This window comes from Bos indicus, chromosome 1 (genome assembly GCF_029378745.1).
Source record: "Bos indicus isolate NIAB-ARS_2022 breed Sahiwal x Tharparkar chromosome 1, NIAB-ARS_B.indTharparkar_mat_pri_1.0, whole genome shotgun sequence".
Classification (NCBI taxonomy): Eukaryota; Metazoa; Chordata; class Mammalia; order Artiodactyla; family Bovidae; genus Bos; species Bos indicus.
Genome location: NC_091760.1, coordinates 78,615,960 through 78,640,321, shown reverse-complemented (window position 1 = coordinate 78,640,321; position 24,362 = coordinate 78,615,960). Strand labels below are relative to the sequence as shown.

Sequence of the window (24,362 nt, the reverse complement as noted above, 5' to 3'; positions counted from 1 at the left end):
CCAATGCACAGCAAACCAAATGCTTAGATGCTGAGGTTTTCTGCAGAGAAAGGATTTCTTCCCAAGGAAGCCAAAAGAGAAGAAAGGAGAACAGATCTCCAATCTGCCTCCCCAAACTCAAGAGGCTTGAGATATTTATGAGATAAAGAAGCAGGGTGGTCTGAGGCATGGAGAAAGGTGATTGGAGGCAAGAAAAAGCTGAGGCGATCCGTGTTCCACGCAGGCATACCTAAGTTAACTGCTGCTTCTTTGGATGCATATTCAGAAAATGGCAGCATCAGCATGATCTGAGGGTGGAGTTTTTGGCCCTCTGACATCAAGAGGTCATTCTTTGGACACTTACGTAGGCCCAGTTAAATGGTCAGAATCTCGACTAATTTGAACCGTCAAGACTAGCTCCATGTTTCGAAAATTAACTTAAGCCACCATCGTTATGGCTACCCATAATTAGAGGCATGATCGATAAGGGGCAGTTAAAGGAATCTTGTGATATATTCTTTAATCTACATGAAGCTTGGAGGGCTTGCAATTTGCAGGAACAATTAAAGTGAATTTAATCAGTGAAGACAGGTTACAGAGTGGTATTTATTAAGCAAATTATAGACCAAGAATCTAACTGATTAATGTGCTTGATTTCACATTGTCTTAATGGATTCTTTGAGTGTGTGGAGAGTCTTGTTGAGAGGAACTAGTGATTGAGTCCAGAGCTTTAGAATAATAGTGAATAGATCATGAATGCTCTATTGCCTAATCAAAGTGAGCCACAGACCAAACCTTTTTTACTTTTGTCTGGCATCTTTCTTCTTATTTTTGAGAGAATTATGAAACTGAACCAATATTTTAGTAATCAAATGTAACTTTATATTCTTAACCCCTTGGTTTCCCACCACATAGACTGAACAAATATTTATTTGTTTATTTTTGTTATTTTAATTGTTTGGCTGCTCGGCTTTTGGAGTCTTCATTCCCTGACTTAGGATTGAACCCAGATTGAATGACTAATTTCATTGGTCTTGACAATGAAAGCACTGAGTCCTAACCATTGGATTGCCATGGCATTCCTTAACAAATATTTGTTAAGTGTCCACCTGGCATACTGTTAACATATGCAGAGCAATGCAGTGGATACTCATTGGAATTTTGTTGTTTGTTTAGTTGCTGAGTTGTGTCCTACTCTTTTGTGACCCCATGGACTGTATTCTGCCAGGCTCCTCTGTCTATTGGATTTCCCAGGCAAGAATGTTAGAGTAGCCATTTCCTTCTCCAGGGGCTCTTCAGAACCCAGGGATCGAACTTGTGTCTCCTGCATTGGCAGACAGATTCTTTACTGCTGAGCCATCAGGGAAGCCCTAATTGTTGGGATAGCAAGAAGAATAAAACAGATTTTGCCCTCCAGACATTTATAGTCTAGAGGGAGAATGCAAAAATGGTACTTAAAAATTATAATTTAATGTACAAATACTGTTGATAGAATCAAAAGGTTCTATCAGAGCCCAGCAAAAAGAATAGATAAGTCCAGAAGTTAACAAATGTGATAACATTTGATGTGAAACTCGAGTGATTTAGCCATCAAAGCAGATGCCGAAAGACATTTTAAGTAAAAGAAACATGATTAGATGCTGCAAATTACAAACGTGTATAAGATGTTCTTAGACAAAGAGTCATTCACTTAAGCTAGAGTTTAAAGTGTGTGTGTGTGTATGTGTGTGTGTGTGTGAATGTGCATATATGCGTGGGGAGGGTTGGGGAAATGGAATAGGATGAGGATAGAAATTAGAATTTGTAGGAAAAAAAGCTTCTGCCTCAGTCTCCTTTTTTGCTCTATACTCTTGAACATACAGTCACAGTGTATCTATAAAGATAATTCCAAATAATCGTGCAAGGATGATATAAACATTCTGTTCAGTTGTGCGGCTTCCCAAGTGGTTTCCGTTGTTGGGTGTTGGATGGACTTACTTTATATTTCAACATGCTTCACTTGCTACAATGGGAGGGTGAAACCTGTAGCCTGAGGCTTGGAAAACCTGCTCAGCAAAGGAATGTGGGCCTGCAGGCATGAAACCTGGTCTCTTTACCCAGGGTAAACAGGAAGCAAGAGATGGTTGTAATAAGGAAAACTGAGACTCTGGGCAGTGAACTGCTGGCAGACAGCACCTGAAGCAAACCAGGGGCCCAGTCACTCAGCTGGTAAATAATCGCTGTAAAGTCAAGAATATCACACACACACACACACACACACACACACACACACACACCACACACCTATCCTTTACCCTAACCAGCACTCAGGCCTTCTGTAACCGGAGTTGTTAAAACTTGACCCTCTGCTTTTGAGGCTGGAATAATAGAGGGAGCCAGGGGTGGGCGTATAAAAGCTTTTAAAGAAAAGTATGTGGCTGGTGGCATTCATATCAAATGACACCACGTTCCTGTCACACAGATTAAGTTCAGGTGCTTGAAATGCTCAAGAGCCAGCCTGGGGACTTGGCCTTTTGTCTGCCTCTCCTTCATGCCCATATTGTCCCTCTGTTTTCATGGTCCATCTTAAAGAGCTCACAGAAATGACTAGAAATGAAGGGCATCTTACCTGAGTGAAATGCCAAGTTCACTGAATGTAAAGTAGTGTTAACTTTTTCCTTCCAGCATTTTGATTCTGAGGCCACAGAGAATTCTCATGAAATAAAACTTACGATGAGGACTGGGGAGGCATTCCGTAACCCAATTTCATATATATATATATATAAAATCTGTGAAAAGGCATCTTGAACAACCAAGAAGGTGTTGCCCATGGAAAAGTTGAGGTGAACTGAGCTTTAGATTTTGGGAAATCATAGTTAAATGATGACATAGTTAATTATTTATTCACAATATTGATTATTGGCAATAGGCTTCCTTTAATGCCTTTGCAATATGACTCCAAGTTCTACCTTAATCTTATATCCTTCCCCAGACCTTCCTGGAAGACATTAGCAGGTGGGCACATGTGCATAGAGCGTTTACAAATCCTTATTTATTGAAGTTAGTTTGATCTTTGTAGACAACTTATGAATTTGATGCTATTCAGTTCAGTTCAGTCACTCAGTCATGTCTGACTCTGTGACCCCGAAGCACGCCAGGCCTCGCTGTCCATCACCAACTCCCGGAGTTCACTCAAACTCACATCCATTGAGTCGGTGATGCCATCCAGCCATCTCTTCCTCTGTCATCCCCTTCTCCTCCAGCCCCCAATCCCTCCCAGCATCAGAGTCTTTTCCAATGAGTCAACTCTTTGCATCAGGTGGCCAAAGTACTGGAGTTTCAGCTTTAGCATCATTCCTTCCAAAGAACACCCAAGACTGATCTCCTTTAGGATGGACTGGTTGGATCTCCTTGCAGTCCAAGGGACTCTCAAGAGTCTTCTCCAACACCACAGTTCAAAAGAATCAATTCTTCAGTGCCCAGCTTTCTTCACAGTCCAACTCTCACATACATACATGACCACTAGAAAAACCATAGCCTTGACTAGACAGACCTTTGTTGGCAAAGTAATGTCTCTGCTTTTTAATATGCAGTCCAGGTTGGTCATAACTTTCCTTCCAAGGAGTGTCTTTTAATTTCATGGCTGCAGTCACCATCTGCAGTGATTTTAAAGCCCAGAAAAACAAAGTCTGACACTGTTTCCACTGTTTCCCCATCTATTTCCCATGAAGTGGTGGGACCAGATGCCATGATCTTAGTTTTCTGAATGTTGAGCTTTAAGCCAACTTTTTCACTCTCCTCTTTCACTTTCATCAGGAGGCTTTTGAGTTCCTCTTCACTTTCTCCCATAAGGGTGATGTCATCTGCATATCTGAGGTTATTGATATTTCTCCCGGCAATCTTGATTCCAGCTTGTGTTTCTTCCAGTCCAGCGTTTCTCATGATGTACTCTGCATATAAGTTAAATAAACAGGGTGACAATATACAGCCTTGATGTACTCCTTTTCCTATTTGGAACCAGTCTGTTGTTCCATGTCCAGTTCTAACTGTTGCTTCCTGACCTGCATATAGGTTTCTCAAGAGGCAGGTCAGGTGGTCTGGTATTCCCATCTCAGAATTTTCCACAGTGTATTGTGATCCACACAGTCAAAGGCTTTGGCATACTCATTAAAGAAAAAATAGATGTTTTTCTGGAACTCTTTTGCTTTTTCCATGATCCAGCAGATGTTGACAATATGATCTCTGGTTCCTCTGCTTTTTCTAAAACCAGCTTGAACATCTGGAAATTCACAGTTCATGTATTGCTGAAGCCTGGCTTGGAGGATTTTGAGCATTACTTTACTAGCGTGTGAGATGAGTGCAATTGTGCGGTAGTTTGAGCATTCTTTGGCATTGCCTTTCTTTGGGATTGGAATGAAAACTGACCTTTTCCAGTCCTGTGGCCACTGCTGAGTTTTCCAAATTTGCTGGCATATTGAGTGCAGCACTTTCACAGCATCATCTTTCAGGATTTGGAATAGCTCAACTGGAATTCCATCACCTCCACTAGCTTTGTTCATAGTGATGCTTTCTAAGGCCCACTTGACTTCACATTCCAGGATGTCTGACTCTAGGTGAGTGATAACACCATCGTGATTATCTTGGTCATGAAGATCTTTTCTGTACAGTTCTTCTGTGTATTCTTGCCATCTCTTCTTAATATCTTCTGCTTCTGTTAGGTCCATACCATTTCTGTCCTTTATTGAGCCCATCTTTGCATGAAATGTTCTCTTGTTATCTCTAATTTTCTTGAAGGGATCTCTAATCTTTCCCATTCTGTTGTTTTCCTCTATTTCTTTGCATTGATCACTGAGGAAGGCTTTCTTATCTCTTCTTGCTATTCTTTGGAACTCTGCATTCATATGCTTATATCTTTCCTTTTCTCCTTTGCTTTTCACTTCTCTTCTTTTCACAGCTATTTGTAAGGCCTCCCCAGACAGCCATTTTGCTTTTTTGCATTTCTTTTCCATGGGGATGGTCTTGATCCCTGAATCCTGTACAATGTCATGAACCTCAGTCCATAGTTCATCAGGCACTCTATCAGATCTAGTCCCTTAAATCTATTTCTCACTTCCACTGTATAATCATAAGGGATTTGATTTAAGTCATACCTGAATGTTCTAGTGGTTTTCCCTACTTTCTTCAATTTAAGTTTGAATTTGACAATAAAGAGCTCATGATCTGAGCCACAGTCAGCTCCCGGTCTTGTTTTTGCTGACTGTATAGAACTTCTCCATCTTTGGCTGCAAAGAATATAATCAATCTGATTTCAGTGTTGACCATCTGGTGATGTCCATGTGTAGAGTCTTCTCTTGTGTTTTTGGAAGAGGGTGTTTGCTATGACCAACGTGTTCTCTTGGCAAAACTCTATTAGCCTTTGCCCTGCTTCATTCTGTATTCCAAAGCCAAATTTGCCTGTTACTCCAGGTGTTTCTTGACTTCCTACTTTTGCATTCCAGTCCCCTATAATGAAAAGGACATCTTTTTTGGGTGTCAGTTCTAAAAGGTCTTGTAGGTCTTCATAGAACTCTTCAACTTCAGCTTCTTCAGTGTTACTGTTTGGAGCATAGACTTGGATTACCGAGATGTTGAATGGTTTGCCTTGGAAACAAACAGAGATCATTCTGTCATTTTTGAGATTGCATCCAAGTACTGCATTTCAGACTCTTTTGTTGACCATGATGGCTACTCCATTTCTTCTAAGGGATTCCTGCCCGCAGTAGTAGATATAATGGTCATCTGAGTTAAATTCACCCATTCCAGTCCATTTTAGTTCACTGATTCCTAGAATGTCAACGTTCACACTTGCCATCTCCTGTTTGACCACTTCCAATTTGCCTTGATTCATGGACCTAACATTCCAGGTTCCTATGCAATATTGCTCTTTACAGCATTGGACCTTGTTTCCATCACCAGTCACATCCACAACTGGGTACTGTTTTTGCTTTGGGTCCATCCCTTCATTCTTTCTGGAGTTATTTCTCCACTGATATCCAGTAGCATCTTGGGCACCTACCGACCCGGGGAGTTCCTCTTTTAGTATCCTATCATTTTGCCTTTTCCTACTGTTCATGGGGTTCTCAAGGCAAGAATACTGGAGTGGTTTGCTATTCCTTTCTCCAGCGGACCACATTCTTTCAGATCTCTCCACCATGACCCGCCCGTCTTGGGTGGCCCCACAGGGCATGGCTTTAGTTTCATTGAGTTAGACAAGGCTGTGGTCTGTGTGATTAGATTGACTAGTTTTCTGTGACTATGATTTCAGTGTGTCTGCCCTCTGATGCCCTCTTGCAACACCTACCATCTTACTTGGGTTTCTCTCACCTTGGACGTGGGGTATCTCTTCACGGCTGCTCTAGCAAAGCACAGCTGCTGCTCCTTACCTTGGAAGAGGGGTATCTCCTCACCACCGCCCCTCCTGACCTTGAACATGGAGTAGCTCCTCTCGGCCCTCCTGCGCCTGCACAGCCACTGCTCCTTAGACGGTGCTTGATGCTATTAATATCCTTATTTTATAGAAGAGGAACTATAAAATTCAGAGAGGTTAGACTTGCCCAAGATCACACAGCTAGTGAGAACTACATTAGCAATATAAGACCAGATCTGTTTGATCTGAATACTCATGATATATCATGTTCTATACTTCCTTTAGTTCAGTGGTTCTCAGCAGGAGATGATTTTATCCCTGGGGGACATTGGCAATATGTGGACAACACTATTGATTATCACCTCTGGGATTGAGGTGCTACTGCTTAGCTTTCTAAAATCTGGAGGACATACTCCCCTGCTGGAAATAATATCCTAGCCCCAAATAGCAATAACTCCAAGGTAGAGAAATATTAGATGAGTTGTATAGATGAATAGCCGTACTTGTGACTTTGATTCTCAGAAAACTGGATGAAAGTTTGAGATGCATATATGAAATGTGATAGAATAAAAAGTAATTTTTGCCTTGACTATTTGGGAAGGCATTGTGGAAGAGAAAGGATTTGAGCTTGGTTGTGAAAGATGAATAAGAGCATGGGGACTGTAACTCTTTGTGGATTGAACAGACTATCAGAGAGTTTCTTAGGCAAGCTTAATATAGTGGGTTTTTTTATTTTTTAAAGGAAAAGTTTTCTACAAAAAAACCCTTCTCAGAACCCAAATATGTAAAACTGATAAAAATAAAGCAGCTATGATTGATGTGATTGTAGCTTTTCTTCCCTAACTTTTTCCTAAGACTTCAGGCATGTGTGTGTGTGTGTGTGTGTGTGTGTGTGTGTGTTTAATACTATTAATAATAGCATTTTCTTGCTTTTCAAAAGAATTCTGATTTGGATAATGTATGATATGGTCACCCAACCTATAAGGAAAAGTGTTGTAAGAAACAAGTTTCAAAAAGTATCGAGACTGATCTTTTTCTATATCCCTTTGGAAAATTAAGCACATGAATTCTTTCCTAAATATTAGAATTTCATTCAAACTCTTCTAGAAACTTACATAACTATAATACAGGTATCAAAACCTAGAAATAAAACATCAGTACAATACTATACTGTAGCAGGGCTTCGTTGGTGGCTCAGATGGTAAAGAGTCTGCCTGTAATGCAAGAGACCCAGGTTCTATCCCTGGGTCAGGAACATCCCCTGGAGAAGGAAATGTCAACCCACTTTACTATTCTTGCCTGGAGAATCCTGTGGACAGAGGAGCCTGGAAGGCAACAGTTCATGGTCATAAAGAGTCAGACACGACTAACACTTTCACTTTCATAGGACTATTAACTAAAATACAGATCTTATCCAAATTTCATCAGCTTTTTGTTTTGTTTTTCCTAATGTCTTCTGCATACTCCAGAATTCAATCCAAGATTCCATGTTATATTTAAGTATTCTGTTTCTTTATTCTCCTCCAAAATGTGACCAGTCTCTCAGTCTTTCCTTTTTCTTTTTATCCCCATGACCTCGGGGCTTTTGATAGAATGTTCTCATGGTGGCTGGACCATGGAAAAAGCAAGAGAGTTCCAGAAAAACATCTATTTCTGCTTTATTGACTATGCCAAAGCCTTTGACTGTGTGGATCACAATAAACTGTGGAAAATTCTGAAAGAGATGGGAATACCAGACCACCTGACCTGCCTCTTGAGAAATTTGTATGCAGGTCAGGAAGCAACAGTTAGAACTGGACATGGAACAACAGACTGGTTCCAAATAGGAAAAGGAGTTCGTTAAGGCTGTATATTGTCACCCTGTTTATTTAACTTATATGCAGAATACATCATGAGAAACGCTGGACTGGAAGAAACACAAGCTGGAATCAAGATTTCAGGGAGAAATATCAATAACCTCAGATATGCAGATGATACCACCCTTATGGCAGACAGTGAAGAGAAACTCAAAAGCCTCTTGATGAAAGTGAAAGAAGAGAGTGAAAAAGTTGGCTTAAAGCTCAACATTCAGAAAATGAAGATCATGGCATCTGGTCCCACCGCTTCATGGGAAATAGATGGGAAAACAGTGGAAACAGTGTCAGACTTTATTTTTCTGGGCTCCAAAATCACTACAGATGTTGACTGCAGCCATGAAATAAAAGACGCTTACTCCTTGGAAGGAAAGTTATGACCAACCTAGAGAGCATATTCATAAGCAGAGACATTACTTTGCCAACAAAGGTCTGTCTAGTCAAGGCTATGGTTTTTCTAGTGGTCATATATGGATGTGAGAGTTGGACTGTGAAGAAGGCTGAGTGCTGAAGAATTGATGCTTTTGAACTGTGGTGTTGGAGAAGACGCTTGAGAGTCCCTTGGACTGCAAGGAGTCCAACCAGTCCATTCTGAAGGAGATCAGCCCTGGGATTTCTTTGGAAGGAATGATGCTAAAGCTGAAACTCCAGTACTTTGGCCAGCTGATGTGAAGAGTTGACTCATTGGAAAAGACTCTGATGCTGGGAGGGACTGGGGGCAAGAGGAGAAGGGGATGACAGAGGATGAGATGGCTGTATGGCATCACTGACTCGATGGACGAGAGTCTGAGTGAACTCCGGGAGTTGGTGATGGACAGGGAGGCCTGGCGTGCTGCAATTCATGGGGTCACAAAGAGTCGGACACGGCTGAGCGACTGATCTGATCTGATCTGATGGTGGGTTTGGCTGATGTTTTCTCATGATTAGATTGAAGTCTGCTTTTTTTAAGGGCAAAAATACTGCAGAATATACGCTGTGTCATTTCACTGCATCATATTGCAGGTTCACTGTGCCTGTATGCCTTGTTACAGATATTAACTTAATCATTTGTCTAAGATGGTGTGTGCCAGATTGCTCCTTTGTAAAGTTAGTATTTTTCCTTTATAATTGATAAATACCTTGAAAGAGATACTTTGATGCTCAACCCATGTCTTTTGAAATCATGGTTTCTGAATAGGATTTAATATATATCCTTTGGCATCTAGGGAATTTTTATTACTTTAGAATAGGGCATATCACAAGATTAAAAAAATACTTTCTCAAGTCTATGATGCATATTAAGGAAATTGGCATTCAAAGTCTGGAATCGAAAGGAGTAGGACTAAGGAATCTAAACTCTTTCTTGCCTGTGATAATATTTACATCTATAAATAGTAAGCTTTGGGCTTCCCTGGTGGCTCAGAGGTTAAAGTGTCTGCCTCCAATGCGGGAGACCCAGATTTGATCCCTGGGTTGGGAAGATCCCCTGGAGAAGGAAATGGTAACCCACTCCACTATTCTTGCCTGGAGAATCCCATGGACGGAGAAGCCTGGTAGGCTACAGTCCATGGGGTCACAAAGAGTTGGACACGACTGAGCGACTTCACTTTCACTTTCATCAGATCAGATCAGATCAGTCGCTCAGCCGTGTCCGACTCTTTGTGACCCCATGAATCGCAGCACGCCAGGCCTCCCTGTCCATCACCAACTCCTGGAGTTCACTCAGACTCTCGTCCATCGAGTCAGGGATGCCATACAGCCATCTCATCCTCTGTCATCCCCTTCTCCTCTTGCCCCCAGTCCCTCCCAGCATCAGAGTCTTTTCCAATGAGTCAACTCTTCGCATCAGGTGGCCAAAGTACTGGAGTTTCAGCTTTAGCATCATTCCTTCCAAAGAAATCCCAGGGCTGATCTCCTTCAGAATGGACTGGTTGGATCTCCTTGCAGTCCAAGGGACTCTCAAGAGTCTTCTCCAACACCACAAGTTCAAAAGCATCAATTCTTCGGCACTCAGCCTTCTTCACAGTCCAACTCTCACATCCATACATGACCACTAGAAAAACCATAGCCTTGACTAGACGGACCTTTGTTGGCAAAGAAATGTCTCTGCTTATGAATGTGCTATCTAGGTTGGTTATAACTTTACTTCCAAGGAGTAAGCGTCTTTTAATTTCATGGCTGCAGTAGTATGCTTTAAAATATTTTTGAGCAATTCACTGGGATTCATACAATAGTCTGATGAAGTTGGTATTTACCATCATTATTATTTTCCCATTTTCAGATACATAAACTAAGATCCGGGGAGATTAAATGATTCTTCTAAAATCTAACCATTAGTTTTGGGCAAGGAAATGTACTTTTTTCCCCCACTATACTCAATGATGAAGGGGACATGGTTAGATTGCTGTGAGGGGGTATGTCCATGTAGAGGAATGTGGCTTCTTAGTGAATATGAGGCAAGGCAAATAAAACAGTAGATGAGTGACTGGAATCTGCCCACTTAAGATCACTTCTGACCTTGGTTACTTTGTGATTTTAAACACAGCAATTAAATTAAATACTCCTGTTATTGAAATTAATTTATTCTTCCCATTTTGCTTTTCTCTTTGGAAGCTTAAGAAAGAACACTTGCTGTTTTTCTTATCCAGTCACCAAAGCACTGGTGGAGTGTTCTGTGAGGAATGATGTCTTCCTTTCTAGAATTTCCAGGCTATATGACTACAGTTTGTTTCATTCAGTAACACGTAATATTTAAATCCATTCTAAGGTCTTAAAGAGGGTGCTGGGAGTAGTAATAAGAGGTAACTTCTGTCTGTCTTTGTCACTATAGCCTGAAACTCATGGTAAACAAGAAAAACTTTGCTTATCTAGGGAAGTGAGTTTAAATTGAGGTTTGACATTATCTAATTAGGTAACTATTACTTTATTGAAAACCCACAGATATCAATGCACTCTAGCAAACTTTATGTTGTTTATCATAAAGTCACTATTTTTTTTTAACTTCTGAGTTGTTGAAGTTCCAATACTTTGGCCACCTGATGTGAAAAGTCAACTCATTGGAAAAGACCCTGATGCTGGGAAAAATTGAATACAAAAGGAGATGGGTAGGGGTCAGAGGATGAGTAGGTTAGATAGCCTCAACAATTCAGTGGACATGAATTTGAGCAAACTGTGAGAGATAGTGAAGGACAGGGAAGCCTGGCGTACTGCAGTCCATGGGGTCACAGAGTCAGACATGACTTAGTAACTAAACAACAAAATTAGCCCCAAACCATAGATTTCAATGCCTCTTTCCAAAAGAGTAAGCTGAGGCTCACAAAGGAGAAGTGAATTTATGATAAGGCTTCTCTTTCTTCATTGAATCATCACTCTGTATTAGTCCCTCAAAGCAAAGATTGGTCCTCCTTATGGAGAAAAGGAGAAACATTGGCCACTTGGTTGAATATGCATAATGACTTATATGGATATTGGGATACACTTTGAAAGTTTTAATTTAGACTTGCAAGCCAGTTCCCTAGAAAGCGTATTTGGATCTCACTGTGAATAGTCCCTTGTTCCTAATATTCTTATTTACCATTGTGCAGAAAATGGATTGACTCTGGACAAAATCATTTACTTTCTCTGAGCCTTGATTTCTAACATGGAAATAATGATACCTTCTTTTACTTACCTGAGTGGCTTATACTGGAATGAGTTAATGGATATAATTGGGCTAATTGGAAATACAAAGATCTGGGCTTTCCTATTTCATTTCCTTCTTTATATCTCTGTTTGCCGTGCTCCCTGAATTACCCTCCTCTCAACCCAGTTCAACCTGATTTGACCAAAAGAGTGATTTTTTTTTTTTTTTTTTACTCATTTAACTTGAAGTTCAGGGTAGGCTGATCTAGTAACTCGGATGGTTTTGTGAAGAATTTCTCAGTCTTCATGTCTTAGGTCTTTCACTTTTATTGTTTTCAGTCTCAGTCAGGTTTTCACTGTGTGGCCAAAATGACCATGAATACCTTTGGACTTGGATGATATGTTTCACAGCTGCATTGGTCATGTGCCCATACCTAAACCAATCTCCTATGGATTCCTCTGATTGGTTAGAACTGAGTCATGTACTAAAGCCAGCTCCACTTAAGCTATTTGCACTAAATGGAAGAATGTGGCTCTCCAAAGGAAAATAGAGGCATTCTTTTTTAATCTTTTAAAAATTAGTTATTTATTGGCTGTGCTGGATCTTTGTTGCTGTGCAGGCTTTTCTCAGGTTGTGGGAGTGGGGGCTATTCTCTAGTTTTGGTGGGCAGGCTTCTTATTGCAGTGGCTTCTCTGCAATGAGAAAAAAAGAAGATGGGGGTGGCAGAGGATGAGATGGTTACATAGCTTGTGCTGTGGAGCACTAGCTGTAGGTGTGAAGGCTTCAGTAGCTGTGACTCCTGGGCTCTAGAGCACAGGCTCAATAGTTGTGGTGCATGGGCTTAGTTGCTCTGTGGCATACATGATCTTCCTGGATCAGGGATGAAACCTGTGTCTCTTGCATTGACAGGCAGATTCATATCCACTGTACCATCAGGGAAGCCCTGAGGCACTCTTATTTGAAGAAGAATCTCAAATAGAGAGAAGGATGCTGGGTTAGAAATAACAGCAGCAGTCAGCTAGACCCTCTTTAACCTCATTTCACTTGCTGAAACCCCTAGAGGATTGTCTCAAATGTCTCCTTTGGAAGTCATTTTTGATCCTCTAGCCATATATGATTTATTTTTCTTTAATATCTTGTGCCTGCTTTTGCTGTTTATTTTCATGGACTTTGTATGATCATTACAAGTTCATCTTTTAAATATTATTATAGTGCCACTGCTGTGTGGGCTTCCCCGATGGCTCAGTGGTAAATAACCCACCCATCAAACTGAGATAGCCACTATGGAAGATGGTATGGAGATTCCTTAAAAAATCAGGAATAAAACCACCTTACAACCCAGCACTCCCACTCCTAGGCATATACCCTGAGGAAACCAAAATTGAAAAAGATACATGTACTACAATGTCCATTGCAGCACTATTTACAACATCTAGAATATGGAAGCAACCTAGATGTCTATCGACAGTTCAGTGCAGTTCAGTTCAGCTGCTCAGTTGTGTCCAACTCTTTGCGACCCCATGGACTGCAGTACACCCGGCCTCCCTTTCCATCACCAATTTCTGGAGTTTACCCAAACTTATGTCCATCGAGTTGGTGATGCCATCCAACCATCTCATCCTCTGTTGTCCCTTTCTCTTCCTGCCCCCAATCCCTCCCAGCATCAGAGTCTTTTCCAATGAGTCAGCTCTTTGCATCAGGTAGCCAAAATATTGGAGTTTCAGCTTCAACATCAGTCCTTCTAATGAACACTCAGGACTGATCTCCTTTAGGATGGACTGGTTGGATCTCCTTGCAGTCCAAGGGACTCTCAAGAGTCTTCTCCAACACAGCAGTTCAAAAGCATCAATTCTTCAGCACTCAGCTTTCTTTATAGTCCAACTCTCACATCCATACATGACTACTGGAAAAACCATAGCCTTGACTAGATGGACCTTTGTTGGCAAAATAATGTCTCTGCTTTTTAATATACTATCTAGGTTGGTCATAACTTTCCTGCCAAGGAGTAAGCATCTTTTAATTTCATGGCTGCAGTCTCCTCCTGCAGTGATTTTGGAGCCCCCCATAATAAAGTCTGCCACTGTTTCCACTGCTTTCCCCATCTATTTGCCATAAAGTGATGGGGCCGGATGCCATGATCTCAGTTTTCTCAATGTTGAGCTTTAAGCCAACATTTTCACTCTCCTCTTTCACTTTCATCAAGAGGCTCTTTAGTTCCTCTTCACTTTCTGCCGTAAGGGTGGTGTCATCTGCATATCTGAGGTTATTGATATTTCTCCTGGCAATCTTGATTCTGACTTGTGCTTCATCCAGCCCAGCGTTTCTTGTGATGTACCCTGCATATAAGTACATTCACCTATCTATCAACAGATGAATGGATAAATAAGCTGTGGTACATGTATACAATGGAATATTATTCAGCCATAAAAAGGAACACATTTGAGTCATTCTGATGAGGTGTACAAACCTAGAGCCTATTATACAGAGTGAAGTAAGAGAAATATAAATATCATATTCTGACACATATACATGGAATCTAGAAAGATGATACTGATGAATTTATCTGCATGGCAGCAGTGGAGAAACAGACATAGAGAACAGACTTGTGGACCTGGGGTGAGAAGGGAGAGAGTGTGAGATGCATGGAAAGAGTAACATGGAAACTTAAAATACCATATGTAAAATAGAGAGCCAGTGGGAATTTGCTGTATGACTCAGGGAACTTAAATAGGGGCTCTGTGACAATCTAGAAGGGTGGGATGAGGAGTGGAATGGGAGGGGTTTTGGGAGAGATCAGCCATGGTGTACCTATGGCTGATTCTTGTTGATGTTTGACAGAAAGCAACAAAATTCTATAAAGCAATTATCCTTCAGTTAAAAAATAGATAAAGTGGCAAAAAAGAAAGAACCCACCTGCCAATATAGGATATGTGAGAGTCGCAGTTTCTACCCCTGGGTCGAGAAGATCTCCTGGAGGAGGGCATGGCAACCCACTCCAATATTCTTGCCTGGAGAATCCCATAGATAGAGAACCCTGGAGGGCTACATTCCAACAGGGTCACAAAGAGTCAGACACAACTGAAGCAACACACTCACTGTGAGGGCAGAGGCTATATCTCACTTGTCTGAATCTTCAGCAGTACATGACAGGTGTCTGATCCACACTAGACTATCAGCAAATATTTGTTAAACTGACTTCTTAATGTTGTACAAGGTATGAATAATGAAAAATAAATAAGGTGTGGCAGTTAATTTTATTATGTACAAAATGTATTAACAGATCAATCTATTAGAAGACTAACAGAAGCAATAGTAACAATTCCAAGAAATGATTTCTGTTTAAGTAGTAAGAATAAGTACAGCTCCAGGAGAGCAGTCAACTTTTGTGAGGACTGCCTGGGGAGGGTGTGTCTCTGGACCTGCTTTGCACTCACTAATTCTGTGTGTTCTTTTCCTCTTCAGTTATCTGGGTTCACGTCTAAGCTTGTTCCAGCTATCCAGAATACCCACAAGAATTCCACTGAATCTGGAAGAGGAAAGGGATTGACGGTGCTCACTGAACCCATATTGATTGAGACCTACACTGGGCTAATGTCATTCATTGGAAACCGAAACAAACTTGGCTATTCCCTTGCCCGGGGGAGTATTGGTTTTTGATACTCTTTTTGGTGGATAAATACATCATCCATAGCTACATCATTACTGAAGATTCTGTTTCAGCTCACCGTATTTTTAGATTGAAATAATCAGCTACTTTTAAATAGTATCACATGATTTTAAATATTTAGTATCTTAGGAGATCAAAAAGCTTGATTAGACTGATAAATGCACACTTCAGATCTTTTATGAAATTTCTTAAAATCAGAAAATAAATTCACCTAAGTATATTGAATAACATTATCAAATAAATACCTGATCATAAACTCAGGGCAGACCCTCTGGGTTCTTGTTTCTCAGTCCTCCAAATGTGGGCACGTTCTGGGTCTTTATTTTCAGCCCTTAGATCCTGATCTTCTCTCTCACTGGGGTCTCAATCTGTATTATTTCAGTTTCCTTTTTATGAGGATGACTTCCAAATCCATAGTCCCATCCCTGGTATTTCTGTAAGATTCAATTTTGCATTTCTGTCTGCTGATTATCTATATCAGTAGCCACTTATATTCAGCTTCTTCAAAATTCTGGATTTCTCTATGGGATTTTAATAGTCACAGTTATCAGTTTTGATGTCTTTAATCTTCTTGCCAAATACATTCCATGTAGTATCTCTTTAAGTCTGTCTGGGTTGCTATAACAAAAATACTACAGGCTGGGTGGCTAATAACATACATTTATTTCTTCCAGTTCTGGAGGTTGGAATTCTGAGGTTAGGGTACCAACCTGATCAGGTGTGGGCCCTCTCCTGGCACTTAGATTTCTTGCTATATCCTTATAAGACAAAGAGGCAAGAGAGTTTTGTTGTGCTTCTTTTATAAGGGCACTAATCCTGATGCTGGGAAAGGTTGAAGGCAAAAGGAGAAGGAGGTGGCAGAGGATGAGATGGTTAGCTACCATCACTGACTCAATGGACATGAATCTGAGCAAACTCTAGGAAATAGTGAAGGACAGGGGAGCCTGGTGTGCTGCAGTTCATGCGGTTTAAGAGTTCGACATGACTAAGCGACTGAACATCAACAACAGAATCTCATTCATGTGGGCTCTGCTCTCATAAGCTAAGGCCCCACCTCTTAATAGCATGACATTGGGATTTCAATGTATAAATTTAGGGGGATGGCACAAACAGACCATATTTAGCATTAAGCCCAATGTCCAGATATCAAACTAAAGTTTATTCTTTCAAAAATTTTCATATATTTCTCCTTTTCATTCGCACAGGTATATTATTAGATCACATTTTAAATTCTGTTTAGCTGGATAATTGCTATAACCTTTTAGTTGGTATCATTTCCAAGGCTGAGCCTCTTCTAATTCATTTTGCATTTGTTGCCAGATTCCAAAAACACAATTTGATCATATCATTCCCTGATCAAGAACTTTCAGTGGCTCATTTCCTTTTTGCTGTTTTTTTTTCTTTTTTGATTGATTGTTCTTATGTTTTATTTTTCAGTAGCAGATCTTTCCTTCTAATGAATCTGTTTCAGATGCCCAATATGTAAAACAGGTAGAAGTAAGACCACTGTGGTTGAGACAGAGATGGGAATGCCACTGACCTCCTGTCTTTTGGGTCTTACAAGTGCCTTCTGTGGAATGTCTATGGATTCTAGAGGGGATAAGAAGCATTTTTTTCAAAAACACTTTTGTAATTCATTCTGTTTACATTTTCTTTTCTCTCACATTTCCTCTTTGTCTCTTCTTGACTTATGTCTAATTGTAAACAACTCAGGAGATTATCTCATCTGTTTTTAATCTCAAAAAAACTTTTAATGCTGAATTCTATATATTATTAACATAATCATCTTTTTGCCTGTCCTAAGACCCAAATTTGAGACACCTTGGCTGGTATTCAATTTTAAAATTCCAGCTTTTTGGGGGGAGAGGATGCTTATGTGAAGTCTAACTTTAAAGTCTTTTCTTTAACCTGCTTACTTCCTCAATTTCAAAGATTTGACCTCTGATGTTTCACAAACATCAATTTGAAGGAGGCATTCAAAATCCAAACCTTGAATAACTCTCGTTTGATTTTGTCTTTATCTTTGTTTACTTCCATTAGTACTTCTCTCCCTCTCTTTCCACTTCCCAGGACCCACATTTTTTTTTCCTTCATGATGGCAAATATTGTTACAGTCCCCAAGGCAGGAAACTTCTATTCAGACTGTAAAAGGAAATGTTGAAATCCTTAGCTGTCCTGTCAACAGTAGTGGAATGAAAAGTCGTTGGATTGCTTTGGCAGTGGTTCTGAAGCAGGCACAATTGGCAAATTATTATTAACAGTGCTGCCCGAAAATCCCCATTTGCCTCAAGATAGTGGCATTTGTTGGCAGAGGTCTATGAAAGGTCCAGCACATTCTCTTTATTTACCATTTAAGGATCAGTCTGACAATTGACTTCTTTCTGCATATTCATTCCCTTTGAATTTTCTAAGTTGGACTGTTCCCAAATGACCTTTGAAAGGATATAGTGCAAATCAGAAAAGATGAGAGGAGGGTGGTATCTCTTAACCCTGAGGTCCAGTCTGTAACAATAGGGTACCAAAGCTGTTTACTGTGAGAAGAGTGATCTCAGAGATGACATGAGAACTATCTTCATATTTCATACAGACCATCTTGTGGGATATTCTAGAAACTGATAAGTGGGACCTAGGAAGCAGGATTATGATCAGAGGATAAGAGGATTCAGGGATTTGGATGGCAGTTTAAGATAAGAAAGAACTTCTTATACTTAAAAATGCCCAAGGATGGGAAGCATTGCTCTTTGACATGTACTAGGAGGGACTAATGGAGAAGGCGATGGCACCCACGCCAGTACTCCTGCCTGGAAAATCCCATGGACGGAGGAGCCTGGTGGGCTGCAGTCCATGGGGTCGCTCAGAGTTGGACACGACTGAAGAAATTCACTTTCACTTTTCACTTTCGTGCATTGGAGAAGGAAATGGCAACCCACTCTAGTGTTCTTGCCTGGAGAATCCCAGGGACAGGGGAGCCTGGTGGGCTGCTGTCTTTGGGGTTGCACAGAGTCGGACACGACTGAAGTGACTTAGCAGCAGCAGCAGGAGGAACTAAAGTGAATATTGTGAAAGGGATTGCTAAAGAGATGATTGATAAAATCTTTTAAAACCAGGGACCTTATAATTCTTTAAATAATTGTTGTTAATCATTAAGTAGTGATAGTTGCTCAGTCACATATGACTCTGTAACTCTCTGGACTGTAGCCTGCCAGGCTCCTCTGTCCATGGAATTCTCCAGTCAAGAATACTGGAGTGGGTAGCCATTCCCTTCTCCAGGGGATCTTTCCAAGCCAGGGATCAAACCCACGTCTCCTGTATTGCAGGCAGATTCGTTACCATCTGGGCCACGAGGGAAGCCCCAGTCATTAGTTAAAACACCCTTTTTTGTCTGGAAAGAGTTGAATCAGTCATGTAAGGCCCTGGAAAATTACCTTAATTTTCCTAAGGTTTAATTTCCTCATCTGTAAAATGGAGATGATCCTATCTCTTTTGCCTACTTCGTTAAGATCTTGGGAGGATTCAATGAAATGAAGTCAAATTATTTTATTAAATAAAAACCATTGAGTATCTGCCTGTAGAGCAATGCCACTTTGGTGCAGAACCTCAGACAACATCCAAGGGAACTAAATTCAGTTCTTCTGGGAATTATTTTTCTGGTCACTATGGGCCTGCTGGGGCTTCCTATGTGGCACTAATGATGAAGAGCACACCTGTCAATGCAGGAGACATAAGACATGTGGATTCGATCTCTGGGTGGGAAAGATTGCCTGGAGGAGGGCATGGCAACCCACTCCAGTATTCTTGCCTGGAGAATCCCACGGACAGAGGACCCTGGTAGGCTACAGTCCAAAGAGTCACAAGAATCAGACACTACTGAAGTGACTTAGCACACACACATGCATGAACTTACTCTCTCTTTACCATTTGCCGTGTGGTATTCCCAGTGGACAGTTGGGTTTCTTGTCCATAAGCTAGACAACCAGCCACAACCCACAAACCAAAGACCTATATGTGTCCCTGGGCTTTTCCTTCAGGCTATTATCTGAACTATACCAGTAAAGTTTCCCAAAGGGGCAACATAGGTCTGATTGGGAATAAGATTAGATACAAGGGGCATTAAGTATAAAGCATATCATCATAAAAATGTCATGGTTGGCCATCTTCTCTATCTGTTCTTTATCCATTCAAGAAATTCCACTAAAAAATCTCCAGTAAACCTCCATTCAGAAACTATTTGAACAATTGACAGATTGTTCATAGTCTTCTGATGTATCTTGGGCAGTTTTGATGGTTACAAATTTCTCCTTCTGTCTCTTTTAAGTAAAAGTGATCTGCCACTCTCTTTTATTTAAAAATAAAATTCCCATGCTGGAGTAGATTCAACTTGTTTCCATTCCTGGGTATGGGGAATTGGGATTACAGAAGCAAAACCGACGCATTCTTTAACACTTACAAAAAGAGAAACTGCCAAGAATCACCACACCTAGGCTTCCAGTGGGCACTTGGGCTTTTTTGGAGGCTGCCCCTTGGCCATCCTCTAAGGCAGAAAAGAGAAGCCAATTCATGAGGATCTTTTGCTTTGAGCCCTCCTCTCATTGTCCCTTTGCTGAAACATTCTTAAGGAAGCCAATTCATAGAACCCTGGGGTTAAGGAAGCATAGAAACCATCTAATCCAATGCTTTCATTTCACAGAACACAAAGCAAAAGCCTAGAAATTGGAAAGAAATTGCTCAAAAACAGATGGTGACTTTTTGGCGATATGGAATTAAACTCTAAAGTTTTCAATCTCCTATTCCAGCCCCACTGTCCTTCTACATATCTCCATTCCCAGAAAAAGGCATGTCATCTAAACCAGTGTATCATAGCTTCTGGGTTAATTCTGACATGAGAAAACAATAGGTCACCGTTGTTTAGGGGGAATTTCCAGAAATTACTTGTATTTTCTTAAAAGGCTAAGGTCACTCATGGAGCTCTCTGATGTCCTATCTGATTAAAAAGACCAAACAAAGCTGCGGAAGCCAGCAGATATTTTGTAAGGCAGCTTTACCTCTGCCTGGCATTTTGTGGGGCAAGACAGCGGAGTGCAAACGTATTAAATTCAGGTTTAAAAGCTCCCCCAGAAATTCTTTACACACAAGAGACCAAGGTGGAGAAAAGAAGATGACTTGTGCCAAAGGGAAAGAAAGAGAGAGACTAATGCCTGTGGTTTTCAAAGGTTAACAACAACAAAAAAGCCCAAGTATTTGCACAGGGATGAATGCTCATTGGCTCTTGGCCAACAATTATACAAGGGCTTGTGCCCACATCCTGTAGCTGTGGTTTTGGGACGCTGCTCATGAGTGACTTCTTATGCTTAGTGGCAGGAAATTTTAGTCACTGATGTGTAAACTCACCTTTGGTCTGCACCCCCCACAACGTGCTCCGAAGGCAGTTAGGGGGCCAGGCCTCCTGATTTCCCTGCAGACATTACATCTTCAGACGCTAACAAAAAACTCAGTTTAAAGCCTTCGGAGTGACTGATATTTGATCAATTCTTACCTTACTCCACTCCAATGTAGCCACTTCTTCAGATAATTCTATACTCACAGGGATGAATTATGATATCTTCTTCAAAATCCTCCCTCTAGCCTCACTAGTCAAGACAAAAAATAAAAAAATGTTAGCTCTATTTCATTTCAGGCCTGCCATGTGAAATATGAGAGGAGAAGTCATCAGGTTGCTTCTGAGCCTAGATCTTGTATCTGATGAGCTATCTTACACTCAGTTTTTGAAAGTTCTTAGTTAACATCTCACAAATCTCCTCTTCAGTGAAGCTAAATGGAATTTGCAAGAAATTTCTCAGAAAGCAGATGGTGAGTTTGGAGCAATCCTGGGATTAAACTCTAACACTTCCATTTTCCTGCTCCTAGTCACTGCTCTTTCCACATATCCCCATACCCAGGGAAAGGCATATCATCTAAATCAGTGTACCACAGTTGTCCTCTAAGCAGATGTATCCTAATTTGAGGTGAGAAAACAAAATGTCCAGTTAATTAACTCTCATGTTTCAAGTATATATGAGAAATCATGATGCTACATTATGGATAGAGAATATATTGAGATCAATTTATCTGAATTACCACCTTGTCTCACACCCTGTCCACAATGACTACCCCATGCATCTCAGAAACTGCTCTTCTTTCCTTTTAGATTCCCTGCTCACTCTTTATGAAATTATTGAAACTGAGATTGGAAGGGACCTAAAGGTCATCTAGTTTCCTACCTATTGCAGGAATGTACTCAACTGAAACACACAGCAGAAGCAGACTCAACTTATGCAAAGGTGTTGCCAGACAGAAAGTTCATTGCTTCCTACAGCAGCACATTCTACTGCTAAGTGACCGCACTGAGTTGAAAATTTTTCTATGTATTACATACAAATCGTCCCCTCTGGAAATTTATCTATTTGGTCCTTATCTTCCTTTGAAGTTACCCCAAGTAAATCAGCTAATCAACCATTTCATATGGCCACACTTCAAATAAAGGCAGCTAACTGGTGCTCTCCCAACAAAGTAGTTTTATTTTTGCTTTTTGACACAAAACCCTCTAGTTACCACAAATGTTCTTCATGTGTTGGATTATCCAGAGCCCTTATTGAACTCCTCTCTTGTTTGTAAACAATTCTGCTTGGTTAACATTTCTTTTGAAATATTGTATTTGGGACTTTCCTGGTGGTCCAGTGGTTAAGAACCCACCTGACAATGGAGGGGTCATGGGTTCAATCCCTGGTTGGGGAACTAAGATCCCACAAACCACAGGGTAACTAAGGCTGCATGCCATAACTACTGAGCCTGTGTGGAATCAAAAGTTTCCACGTGATGCAACAAAGACCCTGTGTGTCCCAAGAGTAGCACTGAAATATATACCTTACCATATGTAAAATAGATAGCTAATGGGAAGTTGCTGTATGACACAGGGAACTCAAGCTGGTGCCCTGTGACAACCCTGTGGAATAGGGTACAAGGAGAGGGGGAGGTTCAAGAGGGAGCAGACATATGTATACCTATGGCTGATTCATGTTGATATATGACAGAAGCCAACACAACATTGTAAAGCAATTATCCTCCAACAAAAAAGAAAGATCCCATGTGCTGCAGCTAAGAGCTGATGCCACCAATTAAATAAGTAATAAATATAAACAACAAAAATAGTAAGCAAATAAAATATTACATTCAACACTGACATGGCAGTTCAAATATAGGTTGACCAATGAAAGTTAGAATGTGATTGTTCTCCATTTGCCAATGTACTGTTTATTAATGAAATCCAGGTATTCTTTATAATCCTATTTATTCACATGAAGTTCATGATCAACTATATATAATATATATAACTTTTTTCTCATTTAATAATCTCATTTAAGGGACAAATCAGGCCACTTTTGTATGGATTACTAGTAATGAACCTAGATTAGTTCCCAGAAATCACTGCTTTTCTCTTTTGACTTAAGTTTGTTTGTTCATTTTTTCTATAGTACCTGTTTAGCATTTTATCCTGAGTTAGTATCAAACTAATTTTTTTTTTAATAGTACCTGGCAACAAACAATATTTTTAAGAGAGGTGTTTTTTTTTTTTTTCCTGTCCTCAGTGGGAATGGCTACCATTATGGCTGAGTCAAAGCCATAATCAGAATGGTTTGTTTCATAGAGATCTTTGACACTGGTTAGCTGATGGTTTTGTCCTTAAAGCAAAAAAAGATGAGCAGTCCAGTCAAATTTTATTTGGTCTGTATAAGCAAGAGTAAACAGAAGTCTGACCTGAATCAGCATTTACCAACACGTTGTTATCAGAAGTGGGGTCCAGTTGCTCACTGCTCTAAAGTCAATAAAGAGGCAAGGTTTGCGAAAAGGAAAATTTGTTTTAGTTTGGAGGCTAGCAATGGCAAAGGGCTGTGGTGGGTGGACTCATGTCCAAATACCAACTCCCCCCACTGTCAATCAGTGGGCAAAACCTTTAAAGGAGAGATTCAAGGATGTATAGGCAGAGGGAGGCTAGTACAGCTAGCTCTGATAGTCATCTCAAAACTGGTCACAAGGTGGTCTGATTAGCATCATCTTGACTGTTGAAAGTATAATTAGTCTTCAGTTTCAGGGTTGGTTTGTTCCTATTTGAGGCCATTTCTCAGAATTATGGCAGCTTATGTCATGGCTACAGTCTGGTCATGATGTAGTGAACTTCTCCCACTTGTTTGGGGTTTCAGTATCTACAAAACAGCTCACAGGATATGGTTCAGAATTATCTATAGCCCTTCAGGAGGAACTAAAAGTCCTTGACTTTGCTTAATGACTAAACTATTATTATTTTGTCCTGTTTGACTTCTTTCCCTTTGCTTCTGCTTTTTCTTTTTAGCTAAAACTTTTCTACAGACAAAAGGCAGATAGGGGATAAAGGGGAGTAGGCCCTAAGGCCCTGGTCTGTTTCATCATGATACTATTATTCTCACTGAATGCAGATTGCCCAACTTTATGGCAATTGGTCCCACTGTAATTTTTAGCCTATAAGAATAGCCTTAATGAAGCTGTTTAAGAATGTTGGGTTTCTGGGACTTCCTTGCAGTCCAGTGAGTAAGACTTCACCTTTACCTTCCAATGCAGGAGATGTGGGTTCAATCCCTATTCGGGGAGCTAGGATCCCAAATGCCTTGGAGCCAAAACCAAAACATAAAATAGAAGCAATGTTGCAACCAATTCAATCCTTTAAAAATGGTCCACATCAAAAAAACAAAAAACAAAAAAACTTAAAAAAAAGAGCATATTGGGTTTTCCCTCACAAATGTGTTTCTCTTGGCCTTGGTGAAGGACATGTCTTTGAACCTTCTGAGGGGATGTAGTCAGAATATAGCT

General features: G+C 40.5%; 1 protein-coding gene across 1 annotated transcript in view; it reads left to right on the top strand.

Annotated features, from left to right (window-relative positions):
- TPRG1 (tumor protein p63 regulated 1) overlaps window positions 1–21,220 on the top strand; it is a 159,766-nt gene extending 138,546 nt beyond the window's left edge. The window contains exon 6 of the mRNA XM_070790204.1: window positions 15,281–21,220. Coding sequence (XP_070646305.1) covers window positions 15,281–15,475 — 195 coding nt within the window. The 3' untranslated portion in view covers window positions 15,476–21,220. The remainder of the gene's footprint in view (window positions 1–15,280) is intronic.
- The last annotated feature ends 3,142 nt before the right edge of the window (window positions 21,221–24,362 follow it).